This window comes from Pelodiscus sinensis, chromosome 10 (genome assembly GCF_052426305.1).
Source record: "Pelodiscus sinensis isolate ZL-2025 chromosome 10, ASM5242630v1, whole genome shotgun sequence".
NCBI lineage: Eukaryota > Metazoa > Chordata > Testudines > Trionychidae > Pelodiscus > Pelodiscus sinensis.
The window spans coordinates 9,111,778-9,133,398 of NC_143061.1; the positions used below are offsets into that span (position 1 = coordinate 9,111,778).

Sequence of the window (21,621 nt, forward strand, 5' to 3'; positions counted from 1 at the left end):
GACTTCCCTTTCCCCTCTGTGAAATGGGGGTTACGGAACTCAGAGTCAGAAGCCCATTATTTTGAAATTATTTCAAAATAACGGGCTGGTCATGTAGACATGCACTCTGTCATTTCAAAATGAGGGTGCAGTGTAGACACAGCCTTGCAGCTTCTGCTTTCACACTCTGCTCCCAGTGTTTCTAAAAGCAGAGCCCATTAGAATGTAAATAGCTGCACGTGTGTATGGGGATGAAACACTTTTTGCTTTGCTGCACTTTTCCCAGTACTGACGTTTTGCTCTGTGCAATGACACATCTTCTGAGAAGAGTTATTCTCCATCCCCAGTTCTGGCAGAGATTTGGGGAACATACCAGCACTGCTTTGGAATTGAGACCACTGCTGTACATTTTGGTCCTGTTCGTTCTGGGCGACTGTATTTGAAAAGGGTTAGCTGCCAAGAGACCGCTGTGTTCCCTGAGTGCTAGTGAGAGGGTGTGGTGCTAGGGACATCAGGTTGTGTATTAGAAAGCAGTCCCCCTGCATTGAGCAGATCCGGTCATATGCTTCAGGCATGTGCCTCAGCCATTACTGGAGGAGTATGATGTATCACACCCCTTATCCTGCTGAGGAAAGATGCAGCAGGCACCACTCCAAGCAGATGGCGTGTGTAGAACCTTGTGGAAATAAATGCAGATATGCCCAGGTACGGGGTGCTCTGATCTGCAAAACTCCAGCAGTCTGTTCCTCATTCTAGCAGCTTGTGTACCAGCCAATGGTGCGCTTGTCAGAATATAATATTAGTATCAACTTAATCTCTCGACATGCCATTGCCATGTGCGGAAGGGTGCAGTTGCACCTAGCCGTGCTCTTGACCCCATTAACAATGTCCCACCCAGGTGAGCTCACCTCCCAGAGATCATGAACTGGGTTATCCGTAGAATTTATGGGGCCTCTGCAGTATTATTAAACTGGTGCCCCCATGCCTGCTGGCAGCAGGGGGTGTGCGGTTTTTTAGAGATGCGATTTTATAATCTTCAGCCACACACGAATGAAATCGTTCTAAAGCAACTTTTAACCGAAGGCCGGATAGACTAACACAGCACATTCAGAAACCGACGGCATAGACCTGGGGTTGGCAAATGCCTGTTAAATGGCTTCATTACCACTGGAATGGCTCTTCTACAGGTTCCATGTTCTGCTAACAGCTCTGGCAGGCTTTGTCATTTTTAAATTAACTAGATCCAGTCCTGAGGAAGCAGAATCACAGAATAGGGATCAGAGGAGGCGGGTGGGTGGACAGTAAGACCCAGTGATGCCCCAAATGTTTGGGTGCCCTACATAACCGCATATTCTGCGTATGGGTAAGGACAGCCCTGATCACGAAGCAGGCTAGTCAGCATTGCCCGTAGTGTTCAAGAACCGCTAGCCAGGCCTCTGGCTTTGCTTGCCCTGCTCATTTGATCTGGGCTCAGGATGAAGGTGGAGAGAACTGGCTTCTGGCACCTGCCCCCACTTGGCAGTGCAAGGTCCGTGTGCACCCCTCTGATTCTTTCAGCACTACCTTTAAATAAAGAATTGGGGGGGGGGGAACCCACAATTTTTAAACATGGGGACAATGTCATGTTCTCTGTGCCCCGTGTTGTGCTTTGTATTTTCAGTCCTTAACACAGCAGCCTTCCAAGAGAGACATCAAATTGCCATAACTAGAAGCTGGAAACTTTGGCACAGCATGAAGCCCCTCTGTCTCATCAGCCTCTTGATGGGCTGCAGGGAGGGAATGAAACACCTGGCTCAGAACACCAGTCTTTGTTCCTGTTTTCAGTTTCCAGCCAGCATCAGCCTCCCCCCCCCCCCCCCCCCTGGCGGCTGAACACTGAGCAGGATTGGCTCCCCCTGCACCCCCCCCCCTGCTGTTCATGTGATTTTGTGGTGTCTGCACAGTTTGAAATGTAGCTGCCTTTGGGCCGGCGTTTGTTCCTCACCTTTCAGCTCTACAGAGAGGAAAGGCAGCACCTTACTCCACCCCTGCAGCTAGTCTCGACCCTGCCTTCGCCATGGGCAGGCGTGTTCCGGAGGTGCTGCTGCTATCCGCGGCTTGGGGTGAGTGACAGCACTTTATAACACTACCTGGTCACTGCACATTTGTGTTTCTTTGCATTGAAGTTACTCTGCATAGCTGAATAACACGTGGCAAACATATTTGTGCCTATAAATAATGATGCCATGAATACGTTCCCATGGGTCAGAAAAGATGCTAGTAAAGATGACTGTGCCTTAACTTTCGGGGCACCACTGTTATGAATTTTTGCTTTAGATAATTTCCTTTGCATTGTGTGTTGAAAGTAACCTGAGCTTAGGGTAGATGGGCTTAAAGGCATTCATAAGAAGCAGGTGATTTGAATTAAAGAGATCCTCAAACAAATCCACAGAGCTCACAGAAAGTATTGACTTTTCGGGGATGCAGGAACAATTTTTACATTTGGGGGAGCTGAGCACCACTGACCTAAAATGCAAAAGCCAGTAAATAATGGAAACAAGCCAGGGGGTGCTGCAGCACCCTCCACACCCCTAGTTTCGGCACCTATGCTGAGTTTGATAAAGACAATACCGGGCACCTAACACGGCGAATGCACAGTTAATAGAAAGTCTCTCCTCTGTATGGTGCCAAGACAGGAACGAGAGCAAAAGAGAGGCGAAAACGTACATGGGATTAATTGCAACAAAAACGGAAATAAAAGTGAAAGGGCTTGAGCCTGAACTAGAAAATCAGCATCACTCCACGGACGTCAGTGGAGCTCCATAGATTTACACCAAAATATTAAGCCATCTCTTAAAACCTGCATTAACTAAGATATATCAGTTGAGGAAACAGATGAAGCTACCTTGCCTTTTAATGATGGCAAAATACCTGGGCTTGATGGCTCCGCTGTGTCATTCTGTGCTGAGTAATAGCACCTGATGTGCAGGAAGCTTGTCAGAATACAGTCAAAAATCGTTCCCAGAGCAGCATTAGCCGAGCAGGAGACACATCAGCTTGATTGTATGATCGGCAACTTCACTAAGAGACAAGGGAAAATTTTTGTTTCTGCTGTCCTGGGGTTCACCTGGAGTGTGAGGGAGCTGCTCTGAATTTACATTGCCGTAAAGGAGAATGGAATGAGACGGAGGAAGGGGGAATGAAATGAACCGACAGTGCTGTGCTGGCTTTGATCAGAGTGATGCTGTTTCCTAGGATCTTTGTCTGTTGTGGATTCTCCCTTTTAGAAATTCTGCATTTTTGAAAAACCTACTGAGCAACATTTCTAAGTGTGTGGTTAGGGGGAGGGGAAGCCTAGAGTCAAGGGCTGTGGGCCTGAAAGGCTTCCACTGGATCTGGCCCTTCCTTAAATAACCAAATCAGGGGGATTCCCACTTTTAGAAGGCCTTGATCCAAAGCCAGCTGGAGCCAATAGGGACAGTTCCACTGGCTGCAGTAGAGGCTGGATCAGGCCTCAGGTTTATACCTATTGCCAATTTTGTCATGCTTTTGGTACCGGGAAAATGCTGAGTGGCCACTGAACAGTTAGTGTCTATGCGTAAAGCCGGGCACAGGGATTTATTGCCTCCTCCAATAGCTTTTATTATTAATCAAGTTGATTATGGTAGTGCCTAAGAGTCAAGCAAGACCAGGGCCTCATTGTACCCGGCACTGTGCAGAGTCTCAGCTGCACAGATCTGACAATCTTTCTAAATGGACAGCCAGGCACAAGGTGGGGGGAGGGAGAGAACACACCAGCAGTGCGTGGCTAGGTCTACACTATAGCTTTTTCCAATTGCTTTTCCGAAAGAGGAAGAGGCTTTTCCACCATTTGGCCTAGATGGAATCCCGGAAAACCCCTGCAGTCTAGACATACCCTGTGATGGCAGCGAATCTCATGGTAGTTCCATGCTTTGGAGGGGGCATTATTTAGGAAGAGCTATGTTAAGCAGAGAGCTCATGGTCTAATATATTTGTTAGTCACCGAGGTACCAGAGGACTACTAGTTTTTAAAGATACAATACTAAAGACTAATACAGCTGCCCTTCTGAGAGAGCGAAGGGAGAGGAAGGCAGATAAAGGGGAACGGGCAGGGGAGAAGAGAGCAGAAGGGGCTCAGATGACTCTAAAAATGTGGAATAGTGTCTTAAAGGAACAAGGGCTTCAGATGCATGCTCCCCATTAATGTTCATGAAAATTGGGTGTCCTCTGGTGGCAGTGACAATCTCAGGCTGAATCAGCGGCCATGTCCTCAGCCATCAGCGCATGAAAACGGAGATTTCAGACACAGATTAGTAAAAGGGGAATTTGAATCCTGCCCAGTTCCTTCAATTTCAGATTCACTCATGAACACTATTAAATCTGAAAAGGGGAGAAAAGGCAGCTCTCCAGGCCTGCCACATTCACGCACTGACTCCTATGTCAGCCAAGGCAGAAAGAGAGGCTTTGAAAAAGTGAAGTGTTCTCGAAAATCAAACAGCTGGGGTGCTGAGTATTGCAAGGAGCAGTAGGGAGGGTTCTATAAAGCTCTGAGGCATTCTGACACAAAAATGAGGTGGGGGCTGTGGCAGGCAGACAGAACTAAGATAAACAACTATAGGTTGAATTAACTTACATTGGAGTGAATTAGTTTGATTACCTTTGTAGTACATTGTATTAAAAATGCAGCTGTGGCTGTTATTGTGGCATTGTATATAACTCCTCTAGCAGGAGTGGAACGGTAACATACTTCCTCCATTATTGGCCCATTGAAACCACCCTGCCGAAAGGGACACAAAGACGAGCACAAACTGGATTCTCCAGAGACCAACAGACAAAGAAAAGAATTTGAGATATGAATGGGCTGATTTTACACAGGCTCAGGACCTCCTTTCTGAGCCGGCCAATGGACAGGATCCCTGTGTTCATGGAGGGCTCCAATCCTTAGAGAAGGGTTGGAAGGATTGGGCCGACCAAGGCCTATAAGACTGGGTGCTTGTTCTGAGCTGGAGTTGTGATGAACTGTGACCACTAGGAATCCCCTAGCTTGGGGGGTTGAAGGATTGCTCCTGCCAGTGTGTCCACCTTAGAGTGAACTCTGATGGCCTTGTTAGCATATGTCTGGGTGCTTTTATTGTGTATAGGAGGTTTGCTCTGTCCCGTGTTGTACTTGAAGGCTGCGTCTAGACTGGCATGATTTTGCGGAACTACTTTTAACGGAAAAGTTTTTCCATTAAAAGGATTTCCGCAAAAGCGCGTCTAGATTGGCACGGATGCTTTTGCGCAAAAAGTGCTTTTGTGCAAAAGCATCCATGGCCAGTCTAGACACGATTTTGTGCAAGAAAGCCCCAATCGCCATTTTAGCCATTGGGGCTTTTTTACACAAAACAGTTCTTCCCTGTCTACACTGGCTCTCTTGTGCAAGTATTCTTGCGCAAGAGGGCTTTTTCCCGAGCGGGAGCACGAAAGTATTTGCGCAAGAAGCACTGATTTTGTACATTACAAAGTCAGTGCTCTTGCGCAAATTCAAGCGGCCAGTGTAGACACCTGGCAAGTTTTTGCGCAAAATCTTGCCAGTGTAGACGCACCCGAAGAGTTAAGAAGGATTGCTGAGAAAGACCTGTGTGGTAACTTATAGCTGCAGCAATTACGCCTGTTAACTGTCTCTGAAAAGAAAGCAAGAGGGCCTACCTCTGCAGCCTGGCTGTGCTGGGACTCACCCTGGGAAGGCAGGGAACAATACAGCTGGAGATAACCTCGTAGAGTCTCTTTCTGACTAGGCCTCTACTTAAGAAAGTAACAGAGGGGTAGCCGTGTTAGTCTGAATCTGCAAAAGCGGCGAGGAGTCACTGACGAAGTCATGCATCTGACGAAGTGGGTCTTTGCCCACGAAAGCTTATGCTCCAACACTTCAGTTAGTCTATAAGGTGCCACAGGACTCCTCGCCGCTTTTACTTAAGAAAGGTAGCTGGGAAGCTGGAAACCTAAGAGTGGTTACCCTGGCTGGACCAGTGAGGGGAAATACAGTTTCAGATGCCCTGAACTGTTGCAGAGCAATGGAAAGAGACATAGGCCTGTCTCCTCATTGATTGCACAGTGGCTTCTTGGGCAAGTCTAGCTGACACAGGGATTCTAGAGCAGCTGTAAGTTTTCCTGGTTAAGCAGCATCTTATTGATCAGCTTTGCCTCCTCCACACAGGAGCCCCTGGAGAAGGGGTGTAACAAAACCATCTCTGAGGCAGGCTCGGGCTCAGAGAAGAGGTGGACAGGCATCCCTATGCTTGGCCCTTTTCACTTCTGCAGTGGACATCCAGTGAATGCCACCTTCCAAAGGCTTTACTGGGCATTGGAACAGGCCCAGGGAATGCTGTGAAACCCACATCCAGAGAAGAATCCCCGCAAGCAATGGGACATTCTCTGGGATGAAGCTCGCTCGGCCACACGTCTTTTCAGAAGATGGAGCAAGTCACGCAAATGGTGCAAGAGTGACAATGCGAAAAAACTTGGCCCATTGTGGACTGGCTATGGACATTAGGCTGGTGGAGAGATTTAGGGCAGAGGGTTGCTAATGACCAGGAGTGGCTATGTAGAGACCCAGCAAGCAGTGGCTTCACTCTTGCTTTTCTAACCTAACAATCTCACTAGTAGAGCTGGCTGAAATTTTTCAAAGGAAATATTTCTCATCAAAATGACGCTTTTATGAGAGAGAGTTTTTTTGGTGAAAGATTTCCTGATTCTTAATATTTAACTGAATTTTAAATTGAAATGTTACCAACATGGTTACTGAAATTGTTTGTACACCAAAAGCTGAGCAGAATAGAACTCTTTGTGGGTCTTTGCTACCTACATTAATTTAAATGTAAGGTTGTTTCACAGCCTTCAAGAAAACGAGTTAATTTACAGCTTCCTCTTTTCTATTTTTGTTGGGCTAATGCACCAAACCACAACCATGGGTAGCTAGAACAAAGCAACTGCATTTGCTCTTCATACATTGTGGTCAATATGACCATAAGCAAGAGGATAAGACACTGCTGTGGGATCAACTAAATTAAAGTTTGGGAGAGTTTGAACTGGGAGGATGAGTTCAAATATGCCTATAAAAGCATATTGGCATAATTAGATCCCTACTGATAATAAATATTTGTCATCTGAGATGTCAGTCATGCTAACCAGATGTGGCCTTCTATTTCATTGAAATGTTTTTGTTTTTGTTTGTCTTCAGGTTATATTAATAGCTAGAAATAAAGTGAAGTATATTCCTTGCACCACTGAAACAAAAATGGGCCAAGATTAAAGGCCAGGCTGATCTGGAGCATATAATCCACAACCCTCAGCTCTCTGCACAATTATATTTTGGAGGACAGTGGTGGGGTTAGAATCAGACATATATATGTGGATCCACTCAATGGTTTTGGTTCCAGACTGGATCCAATCCGAAAATGGTCAAAATGCTGTGAGATGAGATGTTCTGCCATGGGGGCGGGGAGCATGAGAACAGGTTATGAGATTCCAGCAGCACTGAATCTGAACCGTCCTCGAGGCCCGATTTAACCTAGAATCTGAATCTCCAATCCCAGGCTTTGGGTGCAGATTTTTTTATAGCCCCCTTCAGATTGACTAAGTTAAAATAAACTTCTCTGCTAATTTAGTGAAGAGCTTCACTCAGAGGCAATGTGGCTGGCCTGGAATATGAATCCTTTTGCACCGAAGGGTACCTACTCTCTGAGTACTGTAATGGGGATATAATTTCCACTTGGCAATTTCAGCTAACCAAGGAAGGAAAACGCTTGACCTACTCCCTGCCACTTGTTACACGTCAAGGAATCTATAAGTGGGCAAGACTTCTGACTTCTCTTAACTTGGCTTTCTTTTCCCCACCCCTCCACACATACACACACAGTAAGAGTCACAAACTGTTTGTATTTCAGAATCTATTTTTCAATGTCTTGTTTCTATTTAGGAACTGGTGATCTTTCTTTGGTGCCTGGCGGCGGTGTGCAAGTGCTGAGATTGTAGCGAACTCAAAGGTTCCACCAGAGGCAAAAGATAAACTTTCTGTAAATGTTGCAAAAACGGAAGCCTGATCCCACGAGAAAAATTGTTGTTCCTTTGAATCATTTTAGATATTTACGAAAAAGCAACAGAACATTAGACTTTGAACCTGGTTTCTCTTTAAGGAGAGCTACTTCAGAGGCCTAGTCCTCCTTGCTTGGGACTTTTCCCTTGGGTACATTCAGTGCATCGCTTCCCTTTTTGAGAGTTGGCTGTGTTAGGCACAAGACTGGTCATCCTTTGCTCTCATTCTTCACGACTTTTGTCCTTCATGGACATTCCACCTGATGCACTGGAGTTGTGCCCCGCCCTAGCCTGTGAAGCCAGTGTTTTTCAACCTTTTTTAGTAAAGTACCGCTTAAAAAAAATTTATAAGTACTCCCAGAACCTACAGTTTTCAGCTGCAAAATTTTCTACTATTGCAACACATTTGTTTAAACAACTTAATCATAGCCGAGCAGGCGATTAAATTTTTGGGTGTGAAAAGTACAAAAATAATAAAGCGCTGTAAAACTTAAAACAAAAATTCAGTTTTCTCCACATTTCAGTTGTGTTGATGTAACCCCCCCAGACTTCTCTTGAGTATCCCTAAGGCTACGTCTACACTGCAGGCTTCTTGCGCAAGAACTATTTTGTGCAAGGGTTCTTGTGCAAAAGGTCTTCCACAAGAGCGTGTCCACACTGCCATGTGCTTTTGCGCAAGAGATGTGCTCTTGAATTTTCGCAAGAAAGCTCTGATGGCCATTTTAGCCATAGGGGTTTCTTGTGCAAGAAATTCATGTTGCCTATCTACACTGCCTTCTTGTGGAAGAGCTCTTGCACAAGAGGGCTTATTCCTTGTGGAGAGAGGAATAACTCTTCCGGAAGAAGCCCTATTTTCCAACTCTGTACTGTAAATTTACTTGTGCAAGAACGCGTGTGCAATGTAGACGCTCTGCAAGTTTTGGCACAAGAACAGCCGTTCTTCCGCAAAAAGCCTGCAGTGTAGATGTAGCCTTTAAGGGTACTCATACCACTGGTTGAGAAACACTGTGTTAAACAGTTCAACAACAACAACAAAAATGGGGAAAGGGGGACAAAGGGAGCAGTGAGGGATTGGGACTAGAGAGTTCTCCAGAGCCAAACCTTTAGTAGTCTGTCTGCTGGACCCCTACGCTGGTTGCTATGCGGCTGAGTATTAAGATGTCACCTCTGATCCTGCCACACGCCTCCTAAAGTGAGCCCTGGTCAGAGGTGGGAGTGCCACATTGATGACATGAACCTTTGCTGTTGCCTTGGGCCAACTTAAAAAAAAGAAAACCTGCCGACACAACTTGTTCCATCTAGGACTGACACAGTCCTTGTCCCCAGTGTACTCTATAGGCTGCTTTCGGCGCTGATGAGAGAAGGGAGGAGGTGTGGTAAGAACTGTTAGTGAACCAACTTCTGTTGGTGAGAGAGACAAGCTTTTGAGCTACCCTGGGCTCTTCTTCATGTCTGAGAAAGTAAGGCCTTATCGACACAGGGTGGCTCACAGAATTGCCTGGCCTCCTGGGCAAAGAGGGGCAGGGCCTGGCTCCACACTCCCGGAAGGGGTGGGGCCTCAGACGGAAGGGTGAGGATGGAGCTGTGCCTACCCCCCTTAGCTGTCCGGTAGTGCTGCTCAGGACTCCAGCGGCGATTTAAAAGGCCCGGGGCACTAGTAGCAATTCAAAGGGATCTAGGGCTCCGGCTGCCACCATTGCTGCACTAGCAGGCGCTGGAGGCGCTGGGAGCCCTGGACGCTTTTGAAGCACTTGGCCCTAGTGGCAGGTACCCCCTTTATCCTCCCAGCCCCAAATGGTCTGGTCTATGCTACGTCGGCAAAACGTTTGTCACTCAGGAACGTGAATATTCAGCTCTCCTGAGAGACATAAATTATGCCAGCATAAGTGGGGGGGGGGGGTGACAAACCTCCTCCCCGCCCCTGCCATGCAATAGAAAATTGTCTTATGTATACAAGTATGCATAACTCAAAAATGCTTTGGACAAAATACCTCATGTAACTGATCCATTTTAATGTCCATGCCTGCCGGGTCTTATTTTGGTGCATGTATCACTCCTGTGTGTGAAGTCAGAGATCTGGGGTAGGGAATGGTTTCTGGTTTTAAATGTGCAAATGAAAGCCATCAAGGGTGTTTCCAGAGCTGGGACACCTCAGTGTCTGAGTAATCACTTGTAAACGGCCTCCTTTGTCCTTTAAGTCTAAACAGTGGTTAGTTTTAGGAAGACGTGTGATCACTCCCACTGGTAGGGTCTGACCAGTTAATTTTTCCATAGAAGGGGGAATGCCAAAACAGAATTCTTACCCAAAAGAGAGTCTAGTTTTTAGGCTCTTTGGCTAGCATGACGCCCAAGGGAATAACCAGAGACTCTGAGGGAACAAAGATCTTCCCTGACTTAGAGGTTTAGCTGAAATAAGAACAAATTTAGAGTAAGCTTGCAATAAGCTTTAGTATGTTAGAACAAGCTATGCATTTATTGTTATTTTAAATTTGTAATTTACTTTGTTCTGTTTTTACTTGCAATACTTAAACTCTACTGTTTGAACTTAATAACATTATTTTTATTTGTAAATAAGCACACTGGGAAGCAGCCCAAGGGGGTCTTCTGTGACTGCATCCCGTCACAGGGAGTATGCACAAGACTACATCCTAGCTTTTGGGAGGGTGATGTTATAATTAAGCAGCTGGTCAAGCTCTCTCTCTCTATGTTGGCATAGAGCGGCCATATGAGTAATCTTACAGCGGCCCAGCTGCATCAGTGTAGACACAGCCGAACTCATACCAAATCTACAGAGAAAGCTTGGAATTACAATACATATACAAATTCAATTCACATGCCAATGGGCTCAATCGAGATACAGGACGGTGGAGTCTTTATCACTGAAGGTGCTAACAGCTTTCTGAATGGTATCCTTCCTGCCTTAGCAATCTATCGACTGACTTTGATTTTTATCTGCTCAGGTTTAGCATCCTTTGTCCAGATACTTTAAGAAAAAAGGAGGGGAAAATGGGGGGGGAGACAGAGCATCTTTCTTTCCCCCAGTCCCCCCCCATTCTCCTATTTATTTCGAGTTTTCATAACCCCTACTCATAACTCCAGTCATCTGAAGAAGTGGGCTGTGTCCACGAAAGCTCATGATACCATCTATATGTTTTGTTAGTCTATAAAGTGCTACCAGACCATTTGTTGTTTTTTTTCTGTAACAGACTAACTCAGCTACCCCCTGAAGCTGCTAAATACAAGGTTTAGCATACATGGTTATGCTGCTTACAGTACTGCTAAATACAGATTGTTTAGCATAATAGTTAACACAGATTTCCAGGAACTATTCAAGGCCCATTAATACCCCACCAGTCATAGGGAGCAGAGTAAGGGTGGAGGGGAAGAAAGCTGAAGTGTGTGGGTGGAGGGAGGGGTGCTTGTTACAGGGTTATAGACTGTTGTAATAAGCCATAAATCCAGTGTCTCTAGTCAATCCATGATGTTTAGTATCTAGCAGCGATATGAATTTAAGCAGTCAGGCTCAGCTTTGGAAAGCATTGTGCGGGTTTCCTTTGAGAATGAGGATTGATAGGCCAGATATACAGTGAGCGCTCTGTGGAAAGTGTACACCTATGGGAGATACGGTGTTTTTGTCCTTTACCGTTTTCCTGCGTGAGCTCATTTGAGTGTGTGACAATTGTCTGGTTTCACCCACAAAGTTCTTAGTGGGGCATTGAGCACACTGGATGAAGTACGCCGCACAGTGTGAGAGGCGTGTGTAGGATCCATGGCACTAGCAAGGTTGCTGGGGGGAGCGAGGTATTGATCATTGTAGCAGCAGAGATGTTTGCTGGTTTTGCATCTGTTGTTCTGGCAAGGTCTGGTGCTGCTTTGTGTTGAGGTGTCCTGGTCTGTGGCGAGCTTGCAGCTTGAAAAGTTTGGGGGATTGTGTGAGGGCCTTAAGAGAGGGATTCAGGAAAGATTTCTCTCAGGATGGAGTCCTCATCTTATGTGGGTTGTAGTCAGTCAATATCTCATATCCAGTGTGAGGTGGTAGGTGACAACTACAGGAGTGAGGTCAGAGGGGGGGTTATTTCTGTATTGAAGCACGTTCTCTCAGGGGTACTTAACAGTGTGGGTTGATAAGTGACAACAAGAGTGTCCGGTTGGATCCTATTTATGCCTATCACACCATGTGGTTTACCTCATCCAGTGCAGGCACTGTGTCATCAGATAGATGAATTGTCATGAACATACTAGAATTAGAATTCACGTCGCTTTGCCACTGCGTACAAAGCCACACAAAGCATGTGTCTCCTTGGGGCTCGGTCTCCATAGGATACAGTGTAGCTGCCCAAGGATAAAGTGGCCATCCCCACACAACAGCTGAGAGCCTTCCAGCCCAACACAATCCTGTAGAGTAAGACAAGAGGTACCTGCCTGAGGCACCCGCCTCAGTGGCCTCCCCATCCCCCTCCCAGATGGAGAGCGCCTGAAAAGGGAGGACCACGGAAATCTCACACCCCCAGGATCCTTCCCCCGATCAGTCAGTAAGAGCAACAACCAAGCTTCTTCCAGTCCTCACTGGGTCCAAAGGGAGCAGCTGGTACAGTGGAGCAAATGGCCTTCCCTCACCCTCCCCACACTAATCGGGCTACACAAATAATAACCCCAGCTGTCAAAATGTTATGGGATGGTTGAGCACCTGTGAAAATCTGCACCTTCTCCAGATTCCATCCCTCCTCCTTGTTCAAAAGGGTTTCCAAACCGAATCCCCCTGAAAAATACCTTTATTTTCTTTTCTTTCCCCCATGTTACTGATTCAGCTAAATCTATCACTTCCTAATAGAAAAAGGCTGCATGGAGGATAAAAATCCCAGATCCTCATCACTCAGCAAACCCATAGTGCTGCAAGTTAGTCTTGTGACCATTTTAATGATCTTACTGTGTTCCCCATTTCATGCTTCAGAATGAAACTTCCCAATGTGCCAAGCTGCATAACTCTCCCATTAGCAACAATATAGCAGACTAAAGTATTGTTGTAAAAGGGGGTGGGGACCAAGGACCCCCACATGCTGAATCCCTGTGTCCTTGGTCCCTACTCTCCAGCCCACTTTAATGGGAGTTGTTCTACAGGATGCTACCTGTTTCTTGCATTATAAACAGGGCAATAGGAGGAATCAATATATATCAGACTCTTTGTTTATTACAAAACCAAAGGGATACTGTAGATTGCAACTGGTTATATGGAACTAAGGTTACCAGTTAACGACCTATTTACTCCTTTGCAGCATTTTTATCCTGCTATGCTGATTTGACGAATGATGAGATGGAGCTCAAACCAACCCCACAGTCAACTTCATTCCTACAAAGAACTACTACTGCCCAGTCAGTTTCCCCATATCAGATAACTTCTTCCAGCCACGCAGTCACCGCACTTTTCTCCAGCAGGACAAGTAAGATTCTAACCACCCCATTACACCAAAGAACATCTGTATTCACTGCCACCCAAACAACAAACCATCATGCGGTAACAACAGCATTGGACCCTAACATGACAACCCAAGCAAGAGTAAAGACCACACAGCTGACCAACCAGACAACCCATGTAATATTAACAACTACAGCAGCAGGTAAGAAAACAACTGCAAAGACTCCACTGCCGACCAATGAAACAACAACAACTACAGCTCAAACAGGTAAAAAGACAACCATCCAGAAAACTGAGAAAACCACACTGCCAACCAACCATACAACCCATTCAAGTGTGGCGAATACAACTGCCTCCATGAAGACAACTTCAAAGCCCACATCACCAACCAATCGAACTACAACCCTTGCAGAAACAACAATACTAACAACCAAGAAGACCACTGTAAAGACCACCACGCAGCCAACTAACCATACAACTCATATAACAGCAAAAACTACAGGCAGAAGAACCAACACAACAACCGTTCATCCAGGGACTCCGACAACCACACCTTCCACGACAGCCACCATGGGGCCCACCCTCGCACCAGATTCATCACCTGCTACTGGAACCTACAATGTTTCCAGTGGAAATGTGACCTGCATTAAAGCATCAATGGGATTGAAGCTGATTGTTCAAAATTCTAAAATGGTGAGATGCAATATTCATTAGCATTAGGGAGCTACATAATCTGAGGCTTACACCAATCTTTCTTCATTAGTTTGACTTTATCCTGCCTCCTTCAAGGCAATTCCCATCAATTGCCATATGCCGCAAAATTAGACATCAGTGTAAGTAGTGTGCCTGCTTCCCAGAATTGTTAGTTACAGTCTTTGATTGGGGCTCTTTGCTATTTTAGGATCATAAGAACTGCCAGGAACAGATCAGTGGTCCAGGCCATATGCTTCAAAAGGAGGTGCGAGAAACCCCAAACTAGTTGATTACAGAATAATCTGCCCATAGAGAAAAAGTTGCCCTAACTTCCATTAGTTAGACATCTGGATTATACTTTAAAGCATTGGAATTTATATCCTTTCCAAAGCAATTGGTTTCTTGCTTTGTTTCCGTAATCCTTGCCATTGTAAATCTCATGTTCCCATTTTGATTCTAAATGTTGATTAAATGTGATGACTGTTAAGTGTGGATGAAAATACACAATACTCACTATGGTTTAAAGCTAAGCATATACCTTACACCACTAAAGGGCCTTGTTTCTAAACTGCAGAACTTTTCTGCGTTGGAGAATCTTCTCACCAGATGCATTGTTTTATGATGGAGAAAGCCTCAGAGATGTTTAGATTGAACTCTATTCTCAGCTTTGAAGAGCCCAAACCAGACTAGAGTCCAGGTCTGCAGAAATTATGTTAGAGACAAACTGCATAAACTGCAGTGCTAAGCATGAGATCAGACTGGATAACGTAGTTTAAGGCCTCTAGCAAGGTAGTCTATTGATCCAGACCCATAGATTCAATTTCAGAAAGCTCATAAGTATCTGAGAATTTCTTTTTTATTGTTGTTTTTGTTTTCTCTCTAATTGACCTATGCTGTATTTTTTTCCTCCCCAGAAGGAGAAGGGTTATTTCAATATTAATCCCAGTACCACACAAACATCTGGAAGCTGTGGAAACCTGCAATCAAATCTGAACATAACTTTTAACGGCGGTTTTATAAGCTTTACCTTTGTAAAGGTAAGTGTTGCCCTCTTGTTTTTTGCAGTAAGGCAGAGGTCAGTGCTGGGATTCAGAATTCTTTGGTTCTATTCCCAGCACACTCACTGACCATGGCAAGTCATTTCATCTCCCTGTTCCTCCCTTTCTGCATCTGTAAGGACTTCACAGGTGCTCAATAACTTAATGTCAGTCAAGTGTTCTGAGATCCCCTGATTGCAGGCACTAGAGAAGGGCAAAGTATTGATATCAGAACAGGGTCTGACTCAAAACCTGCATCTGGCAAAGTAGGTTTTACCCATGAAAGCTTACGCTCTAATAAATGTGTGAGTCTTTAAGGTGCCACAGGATGCCTCATTGTTATTACTCCAAACCTGAATGCAGATTTCACATAGCTCAAAATATGTGGCTTTTATATCTGAATTTTTTACTTGATCCATTATCAGGTGACAAAAGATTCACAAATTCCAATTCAGATTTCCACCACCAAAAAACTTCAGAAGTGTTTGGCTCCAAGTTTAATTCTGGGCCACCTCTAATCAAAACATCTGTATAGAATACAGTAACTATGTTATTCTGAATCTTTGTGCGTGTCGGAAACCTGGCAATAGGCCCTAAATTAAAGAGACAAAAGTTTCTGGTTTATATGGGACACCCAACGCCTAATATTTTGGTGTGTTGAGGGAATAAATTCTATGGCAGCTAACTGGAATTATGCTGTGACTCTAGCAGTGTGACACAGAAAAGTTTATACTATGAATGGAACGGACAAGGCAGTGGGCCTTTAAAATTGAAAAGAGACTGGAATAAAATCAAAAGACCACCACCTTTGTGATATAATCTCACAAACACACAAGACGGACCCAAATCTGAATACACCTGAATTTTGGAAACATTTGGGTTTGGGTCTGAGCTTCCCAGCTGAACCTTTTCTTTTCAATGGGTCAGTTCTATCAGTGGCTGGAAATACTGGAGCGAGCAATGACGGTTTATATCACCTGAGTGCCTGGCCCAAAGTTGTTAATGTTTGGTTCATGTGGAACATGAGATTCTGGTCAATAACCATTTGTCTTAGTTACTGGAGACAGATTTCTAAAACTGTAGAGGAAAGAGGAACAAAAATAAAGCAAAGGAAAATATGCGAAGGAAATGTTGGAAAACAAAGAACCATTTAATATTTTGTGTGTTTGTTTTGGATGTGTGCTCCTTGCACTTAGAGAACAGCATTCCTACACTGGAATGGTCCTTAGATCAAATCCTGTGAGTCAAGTACATTTAAGCAGCAGCTGGAGCAGCAGCAGCAAGCAGACTGATATGAAACTTTAGGTGCTGTGCCTGCACTCATCCCCCAGAACAAAGAAATGAATGACACAGCATTGCACAATCTATCCTTCACCTCAACATAAGCTTCAGGAGAGTGAGCTTTGAAATGTGAGCTGTTAAGAGCTCGGTTTGCTACTGTTTCAGTCTGGTATAGTCAACTTTCAGATTCTGAAGGACTGAGTCTGGTCACAGGCAAAACAGGTTTTACATGTGTGTAGCTCCCTTAGTTCCAGTGGAGTCCCTCCTGATTTGCACCAGTGTAACTGGGAACAGAATCTTGTTCCTTGTGAGCTGTGCACTTTTGTGGCTGCTCAGGAGAGATTCAGAAGCCACCCATCTGATTAACAGAGCGCCCGCAGCTAGGTTTTTGTTTCTACTGATGGTGCATATTCACATGTGCCTCAGTGCACATAAAAATGTATTCTGCACATAGATGGAAAAAATCCGCACATGGATAGAAAAGATTAGAGGGAATATTGAATCTGACCCTCAGTCACTTGCCTGCAGTGCTGAAATATGATGGCTGATAAATGAGTAGCGGCTTCTATGAGCCCACATGCAGGACTTGAAAACAGGAAACCCTGTAATGAACCCACTCTATGCTCGGTAAAACAGATGTTTTATTCCTCAGAGTAGAATTATTCATCTGTCTGAACAGGATGCAAGGTTGCTAATGGAGATGGCAACTTTTTTGTGATAGGGACACTTGTCTGTCAGGAACCGCACTGACAATTCATTCTCAGTGGAGCAAAGTGGTTAGAGAGGGACTCTGCTGTGTGATCTTGTGCACATCCTTAGCCTGCTTGTGCCTTGGTTTAGCTATCTGTAAAATAGGCATTCTACTATTTCCCTCACAAAAGTCTTAGGAGGTGTGAATGACATCTGTAAAGAGCTTGAAATCTTCAGTGCTATAGAAAGTCCAGAGTAGAATTATAAAATCTTCTTGCCTCTTTTTCTGACAATGGAACACACATTTTCTATTAGTGTTGTTGAAACCTGTGAGCCCTAAAACTTTCCTGACTTAGGCTATGTCTAGACTGCAGGCTTCTTTCGAAAGAGGCTCTTTCGAAAGCATCTTTCGAAAGAGCCTCTTTCGAAAGATCGCGTCTAGACTGCAGGCGGATCTTTCGATAGAGGAAATCCGCTTTTTCGAAAGAGAGCACCCAGCGAGTCTGGATGCTCTCTTTCGAAGACGGCCTCTTTACATTGTAGAACGCCTTCTTTCGAAAGAGGAACTTTCGAAAGAAGGCGTTCTTCCTCGTGAAACGAGGTTTACCGCCATCGAAAGAAAAGCCGCGTTCTTTCGAAATAATTTCGAAAGAACGCGGCTTGAGTCTGGACGCAGGGGAAGTTTTTTCGGGAAAAGGCTACTTTTCCCGAAAAAAACCCTGAGTCTGGACACGGCCTTAGAGAAAAGGAGAAGTATAAGAGGACGATAGCTGCCAGCTGGCAATTATCCAAGGGTGTCTAGAATGCATCCCTCTGTCGGCAGAGGGATGCAGATTAGGCAGGTCGACATTGCAAATGAGGCAGGGATTTAAATATCCTGCACCTAATTTGCATAAAAATGGCCACCACGTTTTGCCAATTCAGCACTTTGTCGGCAAAAAGTGGCAGTCTAGAGGGAGGTTTACAGGATCTGTCAAAAAAGGCTTTCTTTCTCAACAGATCCCCCTCTAGACTGCCACTTTTTGCCAACAAAGTGCTGAGTCGGCAATACACGGCAGCCATTTTATGCAAATTAGGCACGGATATTTAAATCCCTGCCTCATTTGCAATGTCGACCTGCCTAATCTGCATCCCTCTGCCGACAGAGGGATGCAGTCTAGACATACCCCAGTCCTTCCATACAGAGAGCTATAGCCAGGCCCACCGATGGGGATGGGGGGCAAAGAGGACAATTGTCCTGGGGCCCAGCAATTCTAAAGGGCCCAGGGCTCTGGTCACCATCACTAGTGCGGCAACGGCACACCAGGAGCCCCGGGCCCTTTAAATCACCACCAGAGCACTGCAGGCCACCACTCCTGGATTGTTGCCCTCACCCCGCCCCTTCTGCCTGAGGCCCCGCCCCTTCCATTTATTTTTAATGACCCTCATAGGTTGGGTCAAATTTGAATCATAAACTCCAGACTCTCAATTGCTAAAAATCAGCACAGCTCTGCTGACATCAAGAGAACTGAAATGATGCCAAACGATAACGTGGCCCTTTGACGTATTGCTTTTGTAAAGCATCTGGAAGATTAATAAATCATCTCAACACTCCACTCCTCCACAGGGTAATGGAAGTTAGCTTTCTTCCACAAATCACCTGCATTGCTTAGTGAGACAATAACTATTCATTCACGTATCCTTTATCAGTTCATTTTGCTGGGTTTGTTTTCACTGCCCCACATTATTATATTTCACAAACATTAAGGCAGAATGGCTGCTAAAGATATGAATTTGTTATTTTGCAGAAAGTTACCATATATTATATCAGTAAAGTGGAGGCCAGCCTCACGGTACCCTCAGCAGGTAAGTGTTTGTGTATTTTACAGTTACTGTGCTAATTTCATTTCCAAACCATTCTTGGTTCAGTTTTGTCATGATTATTTTTTCTTATCAGTTATTTTCAGTTTTCTACATAGCTGGGCTTTACATATCTAAAGGTGTACTTAGGCTGCCTCAGCTTAAAAGTTGTGATTTTTCTGCTGGGTTACTGTCTTTCAGTCACTCTTTCAAATTAGCCCCCACCTAAACTTTTAGGCTGTGTCTAGACTGGCAAGTTTTTCCGCAAAAGCAGCTGCTTTTGCGGAAAAGCTTGCCAGCTGTCTACACTGGCCACTTGAATTTCCGCAAGAACACTGACGATCTCATGTAAGAAATCAGTGCTTCTTGCGGAAATACTATGCTGCTCCCGTTCGGGCAAAAGTCCTTTTGCACAAAGCTTTTGCACAAAAGGGCCAGTGTAGACAGCTCAGATTTGTTTTCCGCAAAAAAGCCCCGATCACGAAAATGGCAATCGGGGCTTTTTTGCGGAAAAGCGCGTCTAGATTGGCACGGACGTTTTTCCGCAAAAAGTGCTTTTGCGGAAAAGCGTCTGTACCAATCTAGACGCTCTTTTCCGCAAATGCTTTTAACGGAAATCTTTTCCGTTAAAAGCGTTTGCGGAAAATCATGCCAGTCTAGACGTAGCCTTAAAGTTTAAAAATCAAAGATTTGCATCTGATGTGACTAAGATGTGACTAGTTGCATCTTTTTTATTTATACACTGGCAAGCTGTGTCACCTAAAAGGTTTTTGGCAACAAAACTTGCCAATGTAAACATGCCCTAAATTGCACTTAACTGATCACAAGTTTATTTTCTCCTTGCATCTCCAACTCATTTCAACATAACATAAGAACATAAGAGCAGCCACACTGGGTCAGACCAAAGGTCCATCTAGCCCAGGATCCTGTCTTCTGACAGTAGCCAACACTAACCAATTGCTCTGTTGAATGAATGGGTAAGGGTACGTCTAGACTACATGCCTCTGTCGCCAGAGGCATGTAGATTAGGCTACCTGACATAGTAAAAATTTACATGGCTCATTTACATGGTTTACCTGGGTGGTCGACAAATACCTTTGATGTCGACACCCGCGCGTCCAGACTATCGCGCTGAGCTGACAAACAGCTGATCAGCTGTTTGTCGGCTCAGCGCGGCAGCCATGTAAATTTAAATGAAGCGGCGATTATTTAAATCGCCGCTTCATTTTACTATGTCGGGTAGCCTAATCTACATGCCTCTGGCGACAGAGGCATGTAGTCTAGACGTACCCTTATTCATTCAACAGAGCAATTAATTACAGAGTGGGGGGAAGAAAGTGGGGGGAAGATCTTATTCTACTCCTAGCAAAAAGACATTTTTACCACTAACTATATACCCAGTTTTCTAAAAGTTTTCTATATAGGGTTCTAATACAAAGATACAAGGTTATACGGATTCGGGTTCTAATACAAAGTTACAAGGTTATATGGATAGGCACAATGCCAAGTCATACGAAATAATATACTTAATACATAGATTTATCTACATCTTGATAGGTATTTTGGTGTTTATTTAAATGGGAATTACATTCCAAATGCCATTCAGGATCTGAGTGTGTGGGCCCGATTATTTTCTGACTTCCAAGAATTCCATTGCCTTTAATGGAGCTACATCTGATTAATGATGGCGAAAAGGAAAGAAGGAGCAGGCCCAAAGGACATGGCTAGTTGGGGCTGCCCTCAGTGCCAGTTTTCATAGAGTTTCCTAGGGTCAGGCAAAAAAAGATCCATTCAGCACATGAGAACTACAGATAGGCCAATCATGTGGTAAAGCGTGAGAATCAGTCATGCCTGCCATATCACTCTCTCCTTGAATTAAACTGGGGCCAAACCTTTTCATAAGGTTCTGCAGTGCTGGGAAATGTTTTATCCAGAAGCCAGCACCAGAAACGCCAGAATCGATTGCCCTATATGACTAGAAGTGGCAGGCCTGGAGATCTGCCAGACAGGCCAGTTCTTGTGAATTTTTCAGCCCCGCCTTACAGACTCAAGAAGTTCATGAAAGGGTTGAAGAAGCATGTGAATTGTGGCGTGCTTTTCCAAGCCCATTCCAAACTCTGATCTTCCCAAGGTGTGCCCATTAAAGCAGCCATTACAAAAAATCTTTGGGGCTGATACAACAGTCGTGACACAACGACAGTTCCAATACGGGCCCACGGAAGTGGCTACTGCCTGCCCTCCCAAAGCCTTGTGGAACAAAGGCTCTTCAGAGCCAGCTACTACTCAAGCTGGGAAATGTTTTCATTTCAATAGAGCTATTGTCTATTCCCATTTGTGTCTCTTTCTCTCTGTGGCCTCCAGGTACCTGGCACAATGTTACAAGCAAGCAGCTGTTTACAGCCAGGATGGGACATTCCTTTAAGTGTCTCAGCCAACAGATGGTGAACCTGGCAGACAACTTCCAGCTGCTCACCGTTAACACCCAACTCCAAGCCTTTGCCATTGATGGGAACCAGTTTGGGAAAGGTACGTTAGAGCAGTGGTCCCCAACCTTTTGGGGCTGCTGGGCACCCGGGGGCGGGGCCACACATGCGCTGCACGTCCGGGGGCGGGGCC

At 45.0% G+C, this 21,621-nt stretch overlaps 1 protein-coding gene across 4 annotated transcripts in view; it reads left to right on the forward strand.

Annotated features, from left to right (window-relative positions):
• Positions 1–1,905: 1,905 nt before the first annotated feature.
• Positions 1,906–21,621, forward strand: part of LAMP3 (lysosome associated membrane protein 3) — a 32,215-nt gene continuing 12,499 nt past the window's right edge. Inside the window, exons 1-5 of one of the 4 annotated variants that reach the window (XM_089780740.1) lie at positions 1,906–2,081; positions 13,326–14,158; positions 15,073–15,195; positions 18,954–19,011; positions 21,367–21,531. In XM_089780740.1, the coding sequence (XP_089636866.1) occupies positions 2,036–2,081; positions 13,326–14,158; positions 15,073–15,195; positions 18,954–19,011; positions 21,367–21,531 (1,225 nt within the window). In that variant the 5' untranslated portion in view covers positions 1,906–2,035. Of the gene's footprint in view, positions 2,082–11,473; positions 12,585–13,325; positions 14,159–15,072; positions 15,196–18,953; positions 19,012–21,366; positions 21,532–21,621 lie in introns of those variants that run through there. The other 3 variants (XM_089780739.1, XM_089780742.1, XM_089780741.1) reach the window with 3 other exon arrangements.